This window comes from Excalfactoria chinensis, chromosome 1, assembly GCF_039878825.1.
Source record: "Excalfactoria chinensis isolate bCotChi1 chromosome 1, bCotChi1.hap2, whole genome shotgun sequence".
NCBI classification, from domain to species: domain Eukaryota; kingdom Metazoa; phylum Chordata; class Aves; order Galliformes; family Phasianidae; genus Excalfactoria; species Excalfactoria chinensis.
Genome location: NC_092825.1, coordinates 52,280,551 through 52,295,927, shown reverse-complemented (window position 1 = coordinate 52,295,927; position 15,377 = coordinate 52,280,551). Strand labels below are relative to the sequence as shown.

The following is a 15,377-nucleotide window of genomic DNA, read 5'->3' as shown; positions in this document are numbered from 1 at the left end:
CCTAGCAATGTATTCAGACTGACTATCACTAAGAGAATAAAAAAGCAAGTACACCCATAGAGGTTTTGATAATCCTGCTCTGACTTTCTGCACACAGCACTTTAATAGGCTCAGTTCTGTTGTTGGGATTATTCGAGAGATCAGGTACTACTCAGCATGTGTAATGATTGGAGAATCTGGCTCCAAATGGTTTCTTTTTCTCTCATTGCTACAGGAACTGGAAAAGACAAGGGTGTGTGGGCGGGCCTGGAGTTCCTCCAAGGAAAGTGTGAGGCCTTGGGCAAAACAAATCCGTCAGGTCTCTCATTTCTTCCAAATATAGGTCTGTTCTGAGCAATAGCCAAACTCAAGTATAAACTCCACATTCAACCATTTCAGAGGGAATACATGAAAAAGACCCTATGGCCTACAGAATCCATCTATAGAAAATATTTTGATAGCTCTTTCGCTCTGGCATTATCTTCCAGTTAAAAGGAAAGAAAAAAAAAAAAAAAAGAAAGCACACAAAGGTGGTGCACATGTTTCAGTTTGAAAGGTAACATAACCGGTTGATGAAAATAATATTTCTAAAAGCAATCTGTTGTAAGCTATCAAGCATTTTTGCCTATGTACCATTTGGCAGCAAATGTGCAGATAAATTATTACAATATGTAACCAAACAGATTGCTCTGAAGAAAAACGGTATTTGTGAGTATGTAAAAGCAGGATAAGTAGAATTAAATCCATAAAAGAATGTTGAGAGATCATCATACATCACAGCAGAAATAGACCGAAAGCAAAAGAACCCACTTCAGCCAGTCCTTGTCTGAATCTCTAGCAAAATAGGTTTTACAGTACAAAAATAATATTTTCCTGAAGTAAAATAGAAAAATACAGGGCTTCAATGAACAAGAAAGAGCTTAAAATGTTCCTGCTGTTTAGATAAAGGGGACCATAGCCATTTTGCCAAGATACTTCCAAATTTGTTAGGTATCGCCACATTTTAATAAAATTGAGCCATTACAGCAGCTTCACAGGTCTTGAATTCTCTATTAGTGCCCATGGGAGAATTTTCTGAAGTGCTTATGGACATGAAGATTTAAGAGAGAAAATCCCATTAACCCAATCCCAATAAGAGAGTTTTTGTAGAGCCTGGCACATTGACTAATTACAGTGAGATAAACTCTGTATGAAACAACAGCATGTGAATTGCTCTGCTGTAAGTTTCTGTGTACACGCTCTTATTCCATGGTGACCAGTTAAGGCAGAGTTGAAGACTCCTTTTCCAAGAGCCAAACCACCTCACATTTACATCAGTGTTCAGGCCATGTATGCTGTCAGTTAGTGGATAGCAGAGAACAAACTATCAGCTTGCTGTCTGCCTTAGACTAAATACACTTTTGAAAATACAAGCAAGATTTCTTAGATGTGCAGGATAAATCTACATTGACATCTGTGGAATACTGTCACCCGGCTTCAGCCATGAGATCCACATGGGACCTGTTTACTCCATACCTGTCACTTGTTTCAGCATTACTACTAAGCAAAGAGGGAATCTTCCCAGGCATGAGCCTACTCTTCTTTTCCTAAATTAGTCTCTATGTGTAAACAGTGGAAGATGAAAATGAAAGGACAACTAAAGAATTGTTTCTGTGAAATGTGACTCACGGTGTGTAAATAAATTTCAGGCACATCTGAAAAAGAGACTAGAGCTGGAGGCAAGACAAGTTGCAGCACATACCTGATATTGTATCCATATCAAAGTTATATTGCTTCTGCTTTTTTATCTTAGAATATATCGATGTTTAGTTCCTCTGTAATTTTGATTATCACTGCAATCATTGTAATATCAAAAAGAAAAACCACAAAGATTTTTAAAGGTTTGCAGGCCTGTCTGAATCCCATGAAAAACCAGTGAGACATAATTTCTTGTAGGTTTCTTTGAAGGCGTTTCTCCACATCTATCTTTTTTATTCTCCAGAAAATTAATTTCTTTTTGAAATCGAGCAGGTATGTTACAGAGCCAGAGTATCACGGACCTGAGAGTTTCTATTTTTTCTGACTTTTTTTAGTCAGAGGACACATATTCTGTGATCTTAAATATGACAGAAAATTATTTAGCCACTTTTGAACTAAATAAGATGACTGCTGAAAAAATAAATGGCAGGAAGAAATAGAAGTTCTGTCTTATAAACTCTTGTATTTGTACACTGTAAGAGAACCATTCATAGTTTATGAGCACAATAGCTGTAATAGTAATTGCTAGCAGAAATGAGCTAGCTGCAAGGGCTGCAGGCAGCCAGCCAGCCCAAAAAATTGCGATCATGTCATTTAAGCAAGAAGAGACTTTGTGACTGAAGAGTTACTGTGCTACTTTGTGATAACTTCAAAAGGTGACAGATAACTTCAAGAGGTGAATAGAAAACTTACACTTAAAAAAAGAGATGAGATAAATACACAACAAACAGCTGCAGCTCATATAACCTACCAGAAATTGGAGTAATTTTGTGTTGTTCACCATTGAAGCATATTCAATAGGAACTCATTAATGTGGCTAAGTCAGCAACCTAAATTACAGTGAAAAGATTTGATTGACAGAGCTGTTTGTGGAGTGAAGGTTTTAGCATGCAGCTATAACTTCACTAAATTTTCAAGTGCTGGAACTGCCTATATATAAGTATCAGTGCCAGGTGAGAAGAACTGCTGCAGTTTTAGAAGAGGTTTTCAAGGGACATGCACAGGTTTTTCAGGTCCTCTTTCAGCCGACTGACTTCCCTCTTGACCTTCTGTGGTGTATCCAGAACCTCTATGCTGCTGGTGAATGGGTCGTAGCACAGAGAAAAAGGCTTCTTGATCTTCATTGCATAGTTTCTGTGAGGAAAGAAGACAGATTTATTAGTTCAGAAACTATTTCAATACATGAAGGACCTAATTTATCAGTATGTAGGCATAGATTTCTCAGGCTGACTGTAGCTGCTGTGACATCTTCCTTACTGTCACTTCTTAAAGTTTTCTGGTGCAGTATATCCTCCCTGCAGCTGAAGTGTTTTGCAGCCCAAAAGATCTGCATTGCCTGCTTTTCAGTGTGGCTGGCTCAGATCCGTATGCTCTCTTACAGCTCTACGTTAACACAGCTCAGAGTTATTACAACCACAAGCTAGAGGAATGCAGAAACACAGCATGTCTGCTGCCTTCACTTCCAAGAAATAACCTGAGGTAGCTCTTTCTGCTTAAAATCTTAAAAATCTATCCATACTAGGCATCCTCAGCTATTTTGCCATCTGCTCTAAAAGAAAGAAAGAAACAAACAAACAAAAAAAAAACAACAAAACACCAACACCCACAGTTGCTTGCCATTTTTGACAGTGTGTTTCCATTAAGTACATGCTGGTAGGAACCCCCTGTACTGATGCTGCCTTATGTTTTCCATTCTGACAGATTCTTGAGTCTTTGGTTATTTTGAGTTTTGGCTGAGCAACTATCTTGAAAAAATGTATGAAAAAGCTTTAAGTCTGACTGTGGTGTATTCTTTGTCCTTTTAAGTTCTTTTCAGGTCTGCCTGAGTCAAAAGCTCTTGAAAGTCTCTCTTCTGCCAGTGAGTTCTCAGCTGTGTTTTTACAGTGCCAAGACAATAACTAAATCTGAACCCTCAGATTTAAGATGAGGAGCCTAATTTTCTATTGCCATAACCCCAGCAGACAACGCTTCAGGGCAGGAGGTGGGGGGAGTTGGGAAGAAGTCTGGCCTGAGATCTCCTCCCCTAATAAATTCCTCATTTCAACTCCTGCATGCTTCCCAGTAGCTCCACAACCAGCCTCCTGCCTCCAGCCAGAATTGGTCTTGTTGTTCTAACTGTTGGAGATGGAGGCCCAGAATTTAATCTCTGCTTCCTTTAAAAAAAAAAAAAAAACAACCACAAAAAAAGACAAAAAACAAAAGCCCTTATTACATAACACAGTCACAGAAATTCATTTAGAAACACCTCAAACTAATGTGAAATAATATTATTTAGGTTGCAGTCAGCTACTTGGTAGAAATTAGATTGCCTGTGAATGCTGAGTCTGCATTCTTGTGCAGATATAAACAGAGGAGAAAGGCAATCTTGTTTTTAAGCCCCCTGCTGATCCATGTTAATTCCTGATCCTACTATAAATTTTCCTTGTGTCCTTGAGTAAGTTGGTTCTTCACAATTTCCCATTTGTCTGGAATAATAGAGACACCCTTCAGAAGCTGCTAAGATGAGGCACTGCAAGGTGAAGAATGGTTAAGGGCACATGAATACATAGCTATGATCTCCTATGAAACTTTACTCAGTTAAATATTGCCATGTGTATCTTCACTCTAAGAAAACCACTGTGCAGAAATGAGAAGTAAGATAGCCTAGCACAGTTATTACAGTAGTGGTAGCTGTATTTATGATTAGAATTCAAGCTAGCATGTTCCCTTCAGTGAAATTACTTACTGGAGTTTGGTCTTGGCATCTTCAAAATTCTCTGCTATGAAATAGACAGGCTGGAAGGCTTGATCCTGATAGGGGTGAACTGCAGTCACTTCTGGATCAAAGGGCTTGTACTCTGGCTCATTTGATAAAGCATACTTTGTAACAGGAATAACAAAGGTTAGAATAGATGATTGTACATAGCAAGAATTACTACAGCCTACTGGGCTGTGAAATACTTGTTGTGCAATAGTTAAAGGTAGTATCAATTCCTGTTCTTTCACCAGTGTAAGCTGTTTCTCATAAATAGCTGCTAGTAACAATAAACAGTTCTGTTTTACTCTGCTTGAACAGAATGAGAGGCAGAGAGATTTTCCCTATTACAGTGTTGTATGATTTGGTACCATAGCCACGTCCTCAGACAGGAAGGAGGGACTGTATGCTATACCCCATAATATTAGTCCTTAACAAAAAAAATTGTCTCAGGATCATTCTGCTTTTTTCAACCAGTATCACAGAAGAATCATGGTACAGCACAGCGCTGTCCTGAATTCCCCAGACCATGTTACAAAGCCTACATTTCCTATTGCGCTGAAGAGTAAGTGGAATGCTCTTGGCATTTTCAGCACAACTTTCATGCCAGTTAAGCACTCTTTAAGTTTTCCTAACACTCAAGACATAAATATACACTGCACTCTGTGGGTGTGTTTGGAGCATGGAGAATTTCTTCTAGAAGTTCTGCTCGGGTTCTTCTGAACCCAAGGCAAGCTTAAAACCAGCTCAGTTCCAGTACCATTTGGACTGTACTACAGATGTGTCTAAAAGCTGGTTTGGCCTCCAAGTAGCCAGGATAGCAAGTGCTATGTCCACTCAAGTGAAACAGTCTTGACACTGACAAAAAATAGTCAACTGCGGTCGAAAGCAAGAACTTCCTTTGTACCCTCAGCCTGGACGGATGGCTCCCATCTGATTAGGGACAGTCTTTTTGTAGCAGTCCATTTTTGCTGGCTGCCTGTTTGTCTTTCTCTCTACTTCTCCAGTCTTCAGAAGGCTCCTTTCACTATTTCATAATGCAAATGCCAGCTCCCATGGTACTTGTAAAGAGCTGGTAAGACTGGGTGACGCTTCTTTTCAAGACTTTATTCAGAAAGTCCCCCTAAGCACATTTTTGCATATTTCACTGAACTGAGTCTGAACTCTCCACCATTGGAGTCCTGCCTCAACCAGTAGGCCAATTTGCTGCAGAATTGGGGCAGAAATTCGTATACACTTTAAAAATAAAAATAAGAACAAGAATATAAAACACTAAAAGATGGTATTTTTCCTGTTCTTCATTTGCAGTGTGTAATTGAAGAATAAACCTTGGAGAGCACTCATACAGTCTAAGATGGATGATATACACAAACATAAGGCTGCTCTTATAATCTTAGAAACCCAGGGGACTAATGGGAAAAGATTTTAGAAACTCAAAACCTCACAGGGGTCCCACTATGCTGTCAGTATTGAAGCAGAGCTGCAATCCCATTGATTTTAGTGGAAGTTCTGCTTGAAACCGGATGGCCTGAAAGGCCTCTACAAGTTAAGTACTTGTTGTGCTGCAAGAAAAGCATATGTAGCACTGAGTGCTGCCAGAAGTGTGGTATGAGCCATAAGATTTTACAGTATGTAGGACAGAGTCCAGCTGAGTGTTAACAGGAGAAGCATTTTGGATAATGCAGAACAGCTGACAGAGTATAGTGAAATAAACACTGCAATACTAAGAGCTATTGGGGAGGAATTCTTACAGTTCAGAAGAGGCAAGGTTGGCCAGCAGTCAGACCCATTACAACTGTTCAGTTTAGACTTGGGTATGGTTTTACTGTCCTTTCTGATACCTAGCTCTGTCATTAAATGATTTGTTAGATAACATGGATTCAAGTACCAGGCTGGGGTCATTTCACCTCTATCTTTCATCACCTGCTTTTCTCTGAGTTATTGTTTAGGCAACGTCAGCTCATACACAGAAAATACCTAAAATAGACTTCCTACTGGTAAGAGTGGGTGTTATGAAGAAAAGGAAAGTATTTTGAAGAATTCATAGTCAGGACACGATTCTTTGGGTTACAGTCACGCTCACACAGAGAGTCAATCCAGACTGCAGTTCAGAGATGTTTGTAGACGCCTTCCTGATGCTGAATTCTCACATAATATTAGCTAGATGCAACACTACTCACCCTTTCCAGCTTGCTAGTTGTTAACTTCTTGCAGCCAACAATGTGGCCTTATAACTAGTGTCATTTTTGTGTCCTCAGAGACCAAATCACCCTTCTTTAAGTGATCCAGGCTCCTTCAGTGATGAAAAAACCTCTTCTTCATCCAGGTTACAATAGTATGTCTCCTTCGTCATACAAGCAGCAGAGAGCCTACCTGTTTCACTTATGCTGGGCCTCTAGATAATATTGAGTCTGGGGATTCCAGTGGTTAACCTGCATCTTATCATTTATACTGAGGGTATCAGTGAGTGGTATGGAGAAGGCCAGCAAGTTACTATCAGGATGGACTATGGCTTTCTCCTAGGCAAGAGTGAAATTTATCTTGAGATTTTTCAAGAGCTAGTCTAAAGCTAGAAAATGAACTCTTTAAGCAACTGAAAGTCACCATGAGCTTCACTGCTTTCTGATCCACGTGCAAGGAATAACTTTTACTTCATCTTCTTTAAGAAAACTCAAAACTGTCTGGCCAACACTGTATTTGTTAGAAAAAGAAAAAAAGGTCACTTCTACTGAAATAGGCATTGCATTACACGTTTCCCGTCTTTAGTTGAAAAAGAATGAGTTGTCATGTACTTTCAAGTTGCTAGATAAGAATTGCTTAAACATAGGATCACAGCACTTCCCTTACACTGCCTCTGATCCTATACTTTAATCAGAAATAAACTAAACTAGAATGATTAAATGGAAACTTTCTGGATTTCAATTTTGTTCCGAATAAAAGTCCATGAGGTGAATCAATCTGCCCTAAAAGGAAACTTCAGTGCTTGAGGCCATGTAATTAGAGTACCAGAAGTTTCAGATGCTCAAGGTGAAGTGCACAGAAACCACTAATCTGCTGTCCAAAAAGCTACATAGGAACAAATCTCCTGAGCTCACATGGGGTCAGCACATGGCACGTAGCATAACTGCTTATCAGTTGCTTACCAATTTTCACATTGTTTTGGTTATTATGTGAAAAGTAAGCAGGGAAGGGATTGGGAGAAAAGACTTCTGTATTACCTATTAAGCACAAATGCCATCATATCTATATGTAATTTCAGAAATAAGATGGATGAAGACCCAAATGAACCGAGTTATATGGAAAGCTTTTCCACCAACATTACCATTCAAATACTGATAATCAAAGTAATGACAGCTATCAGCTGCCAATTAAAGATGGTTATCACTTCTATAGTCAACCTTATAGTTAGTGAATCTGAGATGCTGTTATTCTTTTGTGTTACATGGAGCAGTTTTGTGAACAAGCAGTGCTTGCCTACTACTTAAATCCAAAACAGAACAGTTTGTTGGTTGGTGTCTAGTGAAGAGAAGGGTACTTTGGTTGGTGCCTGGTGAGGAAGGAAAGTACAAGTCCGGTACATGCAATTCTAGCCACCAAAGACAGGTGTTTCTAGCATGACTTTTATGTTCAACTGTATCAAAAGAAAACAGAAAGGAAGGTAATATTGTGCATATAGGTTCTGTGATGGATATTACCATAAAAGCTACATAAGTATTGGAGGCATTTATTATCTTCTTTAACAAGAAATTTGATTTAAAACTATAGGTTATTCATCTTGGGAGTCCAACATACACTAATACAAAACCATGGTTTCACATGAATGTATCGTGTAGCTGTGTGGTAGACTGCTGCGTTTATGTGTACACAAAAATGTCTATAATCTGCTTTTATATATCTCCCATGAAAACTTTCATTTCTGGTCTATAAAGAGTCTTAAAAGAGTATTTTGTCCCCCCTCCTCCCCTTTGGTTTTGTTGAAAACCTTTTTTCTGCTTGCTAATGCCAAAAATCACCCACTATCTTCATAACTTGAAGCAGCTGAGAACTACAGACACCAGAATTTTTGCATTTGGAAACAGATCATCTGCTTCAGTGTACTACAAAACTGAGGAAAAGAGAATATCTCCCCTACCAACTGTTTTCCTAAAGAAGGTGAAACCGATACACTTTCTTTATAGGTATACAGCCTCTCTTTGGGTGATTTGTCCAGGAAGAGCTGTATCCAGCCTGCATAGCCAAATTTTAATCTCTGTAAAATTTAAAGTAGAAGTAGTTCTGAAATACATTTATGAATGTAACATTTCTAAAGCATTTTCTATTTGCTATTGTCCATCTAATTTACAGGTTTTTGGCACTTCATTTGGTCACGACAGTCAATGCCTTTCAGATTTATACACGCACGAAGGTCAAATGCGCAGCTGAGTTCATAGTAGGCATGATATTGCCCTCTAGTGTATAGTCTAGAAAAGAGCATGGGTTTATGTTCAAGTCGGTTGCATTGCTACTGGACAGAAGTAATAAGAAGTAAATCTGATACATTATAGGTTGTTTCCTTTCATCACATTTCATCTCTCATGGTTTAAAATTTGTACAATCCTACAGTAGTTTGTCTGCTACTCAGCAGCTCCTTGTGAGGAAGAATACATTTCTTCACAAAAGAAAAATCAGCATCTTAAAGAATATTGTATTATGTGAGGAAATATCTTGCTTTTGTCAGTGAGTTTAGAAAACTGCATCATAGAAATTTTTTGATACCATATAGATGATACATACCATAAGCTCCCCATAAGATGAAAGCAGTCCTGCCCCATAAGCTTTGATAGATCCATTTTGCTTGCAGAGACCAAACTCCACAGTAAACCAATAAAGCTGATAATGAGAATAATTTCTGAAAATCGTAATCTCAACAGGCATTCCATTTTTAAGCTTTTTTTTCCTTCCTTCCAACTTCTTTTATTCTTAGTCATTAATGATTTTCGTTTCTTCAAATTTTACAACTACATGTTTTAAGAAAATTATTTTTTCTCTCCAATGTATAAAATGCAGAAATTATAATACATATTTTCCAAAACCTGACATCCTTCCTATTCTCACTGCTCAAAAAGGACAAAACCTGATAATTGTAGCTATTCTTAAATATATTTTAATAAATAAAATTGAGTTGAGTTACATTATAGTCAGTGAAGACCGACAAACTGTGATAGCTCCCAGTAGCATGGCTAAACACCCACAGGAGGTTCAAGGCACTTAGAAAAGTCCTTGACAGGGCAGCTTCCTTCTCTTAGATCTATATGATAGCATTAAAAAGAACCAAAGAATGACTTATTCTTTAGCAGCAATGTACCCATAAATACAATTCCAATTTTAAATTTATCTTGCTACAATAGAAAATAAAGGTACATCTCTCTGGGATTTTCTTGCAATAAAGCATGATTAGGATCATACTTCCTTTACCTGCTGGACAGTGGTGTGATAAAAAACTACTCTTGGCTCTGCCAACTTGTTAGCCCTTCCCTTCTTGTACTGTATGAGGAAATGGATGGTGAAGGCACAATTCTGGACACAGCTTGGCCTCTGAGATACTAGGTAGGTGTTGTGTAAAACATGGAAAATACAAGACATTCAAAAAGTACAGCTTTGTGGCTTTTAATAAACTTTTAGAAAGCTTAGATATTGTTTTATCATCCACGCTAATTACATTATTATAATCAATGTAGTGTGACAGGGACTTCCATGGGGAAACAAGAATTTAGGGTAGATATCTCTGTCAGGATAGAATGCCCTTTAATCCATATAAATCTATTAGATTCACTTTCTGGTCAAGAATCCTAAAAAATAAGCCTAGGCTAGATGTCTAACTTTTAAAAAAATTGATGGTTGAGAGGCTAATCCAAAATATGTTTACTAGTCAGAATATCTGAATTGCACTTAATAAGTAGTATTCTCACATATCCTTAACAGCAGGAAACTCTTTCAAAACAGTCCTACCATTCTATCTCCCAAAACCCCAAATAATATTGTGAAAATTTTAGATTTAGGACTTATCTGATAACATAAACCCTATCCTGTCCAGAGCCAGAGGGAGACACTTGCAGAGGAATGCTGTGTAAGACACTGGCCTTCACCCAATCTCACCAAGACCTGTGCAATAGCTCAAAATGTCTTCCTGGCACACGTCATTCTTACCACTAATCAAAATATGAATCTTAATCTTATTACATCCTCTCTGGTCTAAGAAAGGAGTAACATACATCTGCCTACAAATACATTTTAGGTGAGTCATAATCTCGTTCAGACTGTGCCTCTTTCCACTTTGGCGGGAGTGGGCCTGTGCACTGCTGGAGGAATTTCAGGTATGATCACCTCCTCTCGTCTACCCCATTTCCTGCACAATCATAATCCTGATGGGTGAGGATAAAACTGAAAATAAAATCAAGAGTGGGAAATGGCTGCCATTATCAGAACAAAAAAATCATCTGTCCTCCAGCCCACTTTCAGACCAAGTTAAGACGGCAACCAGGGGTTGCATGAGTTGTTTTCACAAATGTATGGACCAGTGACTCAGAACCAAGTGTCAGTATCTGCTTCCAGATTGCTCACAAATTTTGTGAGAGTAATGAATATGGGGTGCCCTGAATTATGATGGTGCCCTGAGCCTCTCTGTGTGGGAGAATTTGTGGAAATCATATTGAGTATCCAGCCTATAACGTGAATCGTTAAAGTGAGTTGGGACCCTCCTGTGACTGGAACTGTAGAGACTCAGATTCAGGAGCACATCCTTAAAGCAGCAAAAAGTGTAAGCATTTCCTCAAAGTAGAATCACATGCTCCTGGGCTCCTCCAGAGGGGCTCCAGTTCCTGCTCCAGCACCTCCCTAACCTGTTGCTGTGGAGAAAAGACAGTTCTGCTGATGCTCTCATTTTTGCGTGGTCAATCTGTGACATTAGAGAAAAACCTTCCCTGAACAGTGAGTGATATTCAGTGAGCCTTTTGGTTTCGTCTTTGGTATTAAACTGCTGCCTGTACTTACTGTGGACAGTTTCTCAATCTCTGCTTCAGATGATCCAAGGGAAGCCAGTCCAATATCCTAAAGCAAGTAGGCAAGCAGGCAGTGTTACACTAGTATGATTATTCAGCCCAAGGGAGAGAAGGAGGGGAAGGGGGAGGACCACATCATTTCTAGCATGAATAGCATGAACTATCCATTGTTTTTGTCACCCAAAATGACCTTCCACGGCTTCCAGGATGCCTACCTCTCCCTGGCCCCCAGCTACATACCACTGGGAGCCACATTAGATGAATGTTTAATCCTCAGAATTCTCTGTGTAAAGTTAACCATCTCTCAGCTTAATGCTGGACTATCGCAGGCACAGATTTATAGGGAGTCATGATACGTAAGAACTGCAAGGTGAGTTTTATCTCTGACATTACCTTTCTGTCTTTCATTCTCTTTTTGAAAGCCCCTGTGAATGTGTCAGGTCCATGCAGGGACAATACTGTTTAGTCCCAACTATGCTCCCTGTTAATTACTATTTCCACAATAAAAATCTGTATGTGTCTCCTTTTGGCTATCCTGAGAAATGCGTAACACATCAAACAAACCAAACTGTCTATTATCCCTCATTCGTCTTTTCATACTGAATGTAACAAAAATAAATAAATAGATTAATGGGTTGAATGCCAGCTGTGAAGATACTTTGTGAAAATGTGAAATGAAAAATGTGAAAATTCGTTTAATGTTATCCCATGTTACATAATCAGTATTATAGGCAGAGAAAGGGTAAAGCTGGAAGTTTTGTAAATGCCATGTTCTCTTATTTCTATGGTGTCTTCTAGCATTGAATGAACTGAAGAGCTCTTCCGGAAAGAACTACAGACCATTAGGATATTATAAGAACCATTACATTGAATCCAGTAATAAACAATATTTATGACCAAAATGGAAATTGGCACGTATCCACTTTGATACAATTGCAGGCCATGATCTGGCTTTCTTTTTCAGATATTTATACAGGGACCTACATCATTTAACCTTCTGCACTTATTGCTAGTTTTCAGAGTGGCCGCTAACAGATAAGCCTAGAATATGAATTATCTTCTTCCTCCTGCTGTGGTTCTGAGACACATTCATAATTCCAAAGTCTTTAATTATACAGTGTCACTGAGTTCACTTGAGTCTGACATTAACTGCTCATACTAAATATATTCTTACTGTACAAAGAAGCTCTGTTGGTTTTTTGGAGCCTCCTCACCAGTACGAGCAATTCTGTGAGAACCTGGTGAGTTGTAAAAAGAAAAACATCTCAAATGAATGACATGGTGATGGCCAAAATTGAAGTATCATGTGAGATAAAAATGTACATTTGGAGACAGAGTCAGCTTAGGGACTCAGTGGCTGTTGGTGGCTGGGTTTATTTGGTGTGAGACAGGAAACCAGGGGAATAGTGCAGCCTTCACAGATCAAACAATCAGCACCACAAAGGGCTCAACCAGAATTCTGCTGTAAGCCAACACAGCCCTCCCACAGAGAAGTCCCACAGCTTGCCCTTCCTTTTACAAGATGTCCATAGGGAGTGGTGCTACCACTCCCTTGGAGTGTATATCTCCTGCAGCACTGCTAATCCACTACTGCTGAAGGTTGAATCGGACACAACAAAATTTTTAAATAGCATTTCAAGCACGGTGGGCTGCATGCCTTAAAGGCATCTCTGGCCTGCCACGCAAAAGAGTTGGTTAAACAGCCAGCAGAACAATCTTCTTACCTGTGAGAACTGGGCAAACTCCTTGTTGGCTAGCATGGGAACATGACCCAGAAGTTCATGGCAGCAATCTCTGGAAAACAAGTGACCTTCACATTTAATAAAGGGGAGAATGATTGTTTTGTTGTTGTATTTTTTTCCCCGTTCTGTGTGAACATCCTGTGAAGACTTTAGCCAACAGACTGCCATAGGGAGCTAGCGTGAGGGTTGTAACTGTTTTAATTAATCCACAGTAGGTGCTTCCATACCTGGTCCGGCTTTGCAGAGAATATGGCAAAACATTCCCTTCTGATCCAGGGTGCCAGCTGCCTCCCACTACACTGGCTATTGTCTCACTTGAGATGGCATGGGCAACAGTCTCCTATGTCACAACATCTTTGAAAAGACCCTGTTTTGTCCCAGCATACAACAAAAATGTCTGTGAACTTGCAATTTCTCATGAAATGTAATTGCTGTTGTCTGGCCAGAAGTTACTGGGAGAGTTTCACAGCAGGGAATCAAACCTCAGCAGATGGTAAATGAAGGCAGGATGAAAAGATTAAACCAGATATTCTCCAGTCTTTTCCTTCTTCAGACAACTTTGTAAGAGCGAAAGAGACCCACACCCTTGCATGCTTGACTTCCCCTTCTAAATCTTCAGCTACCAGTTTCTCAAACTATTTAATTCTGTGGACTACTGGATAGAGCTCCAGAATTATTCCCAAGGGAATTATTTCCATCCAGATGGATGGGACTGTGCCAGGTTATTATACTTACGGCTCTGGGGAATGTCTAGGTGAAGAGAAGTGCCTTATATACTGTGTGCACTGGAAGACACGAAATGCCAGGCTGGCAAGGAAGTCACGAGCAGACAACAGTCCTGCTGCTGGTCTCAGCTGGAAACCTGTTGCTTCTGCAAAGGACAGTGAGACATAATTTAGGGCTTCTCACAGTTAATTGTATGACACACTCACTTCAGGTAAGCTGTTTCAGCAGGCCTTAGTACTCCGCTGCAGTATCTTCTTCCACCTAAGGATTGTAGGAACATATTGACTTATCAATATCTAATGTTCCTATGCTTTTATAGGTTCAACTACTGTAACATAAAATTACCGAACTGCTCATCCTACATTTAGTTGCAAACAGTGATACAAGGCACAGAAATCCTGCTCACTCCAGCTTAAATTTCTTACACATTTACGCACATTTATCTAATATGTCCCATATGTCAGTGGTGTGTCTGAGATCACACATGGTCTCTATGATCAAGCAGGGGATAGAACCTGCATTTTCAGTCCCTAGCTAGTTTCCTCATTCTTTGATTCTCTCTCATTTGCTGCATAGCATGTGTAAAAGATGATAAACAGGAATTTGTTAAGGCACAACTCCCAACCACGAACTTGCCTGAGAACACCTTGCTCTTCTTGGAGGTTTGGTTTCTGTGTAAGCCTTTCCTGCAGAGTCTCTTATTCCCTACTCTAAAATCTCTGGTACTTCATGCTGTTGAAGACAGAAGTAGGCGAACTGTGAGTATGACCCACTCTAGGCAATTTTTCTTCTTGTCAGTGCATCTAGTTCAAAACACCCCACATGCTACCCAACTTCGTTTCAGTTTGTCAGTGCTTCAAATGTATTATTTAGATCTACACTGGAAAGCCTGGCTGTCAGTTTTAGCTTTCAGTCTCAGGAGAAAGAACAAATAGGTCCTTGTTAGAGATGAGGGTGTTAAAATTTGGCCCTAAGCCATTTAATGTCAGAGTTTTTATTAGCTATTCTCAGCTGTTTTTCCTTCTGATTTTTTTCACCATCATGGTTGCCTAGAACTAACTACTCTCCTAGTGATGTGACCATATACATTTTGTTTTGCATGTATCTACAGGAAAGAACACAACACTTGCACTTGGTTTTTACACTGTGTTATCAGTGTTATCATGGGCACCCTGTATTCCTATGGAATGTCTGTGAGAACAGCTAGCAAAATAATCAGTTCTGTGGTTAGAAGAAAACATAATCTTCATTTCCATGGGAAACATGTTGGTGGTCTACAAAGCTAAGAAAACTGAAAAGCACTGCTTTTAAAGAGAGCCAATGGCAATCTTTTTGAAGTGTTATATTCAAAATCTGTGTTACATTCTCAGCTTCCATAAATGACATTTCATTTGCTTTAAAGCATAAAACTACATTAAAAAA

The 15,377-nt window shown here is 39.2% G+C and overlaps 1 protein-coding gene across 1 annotated transcript in view; it reads right to left on the bottom strand.

Moving 5' to 3' along the window:
* Nucleotides 1-2,161: 2,161 nt before the first annotated feature.
* Nucleotides 2,162-15,377, bottom strand: part of LOC140259529 (tyrosine 3-monooxygenase-like) — a 28,689-nt gene continuing 15,473 nt past the window's right edge. Inside the window, exons 7-12 of the mRNA XM_072350947.1 lie at nt 13,965-14,100; nt 13,212-13,281; nt 11,480-11,536; nt 9,224-9,319; nt 4,442-4,575; nt 2,162-2,850 (exon numbers count right to left, since the gene is read on the bottom strand). Of these exons, the coding sequence (XP_072207048.1) occupies nt 2,691-2,850; nt 4,442-4,575; nt 9,224-9,319; nt 11,480-11,536; nt 13,212-13,281; nt 13,965-14,100 (653 nt within the window). The 3' untranslated portion in view covers nt 2,162-2,690. The remainder of the gene's footprint in view (nt 2,851-4,441; nt 4,576-9,223; nt 9,320-11,479; nt 11,537-13,211; nt 13,282-13,964; nt 14,101-15,377) is intronic.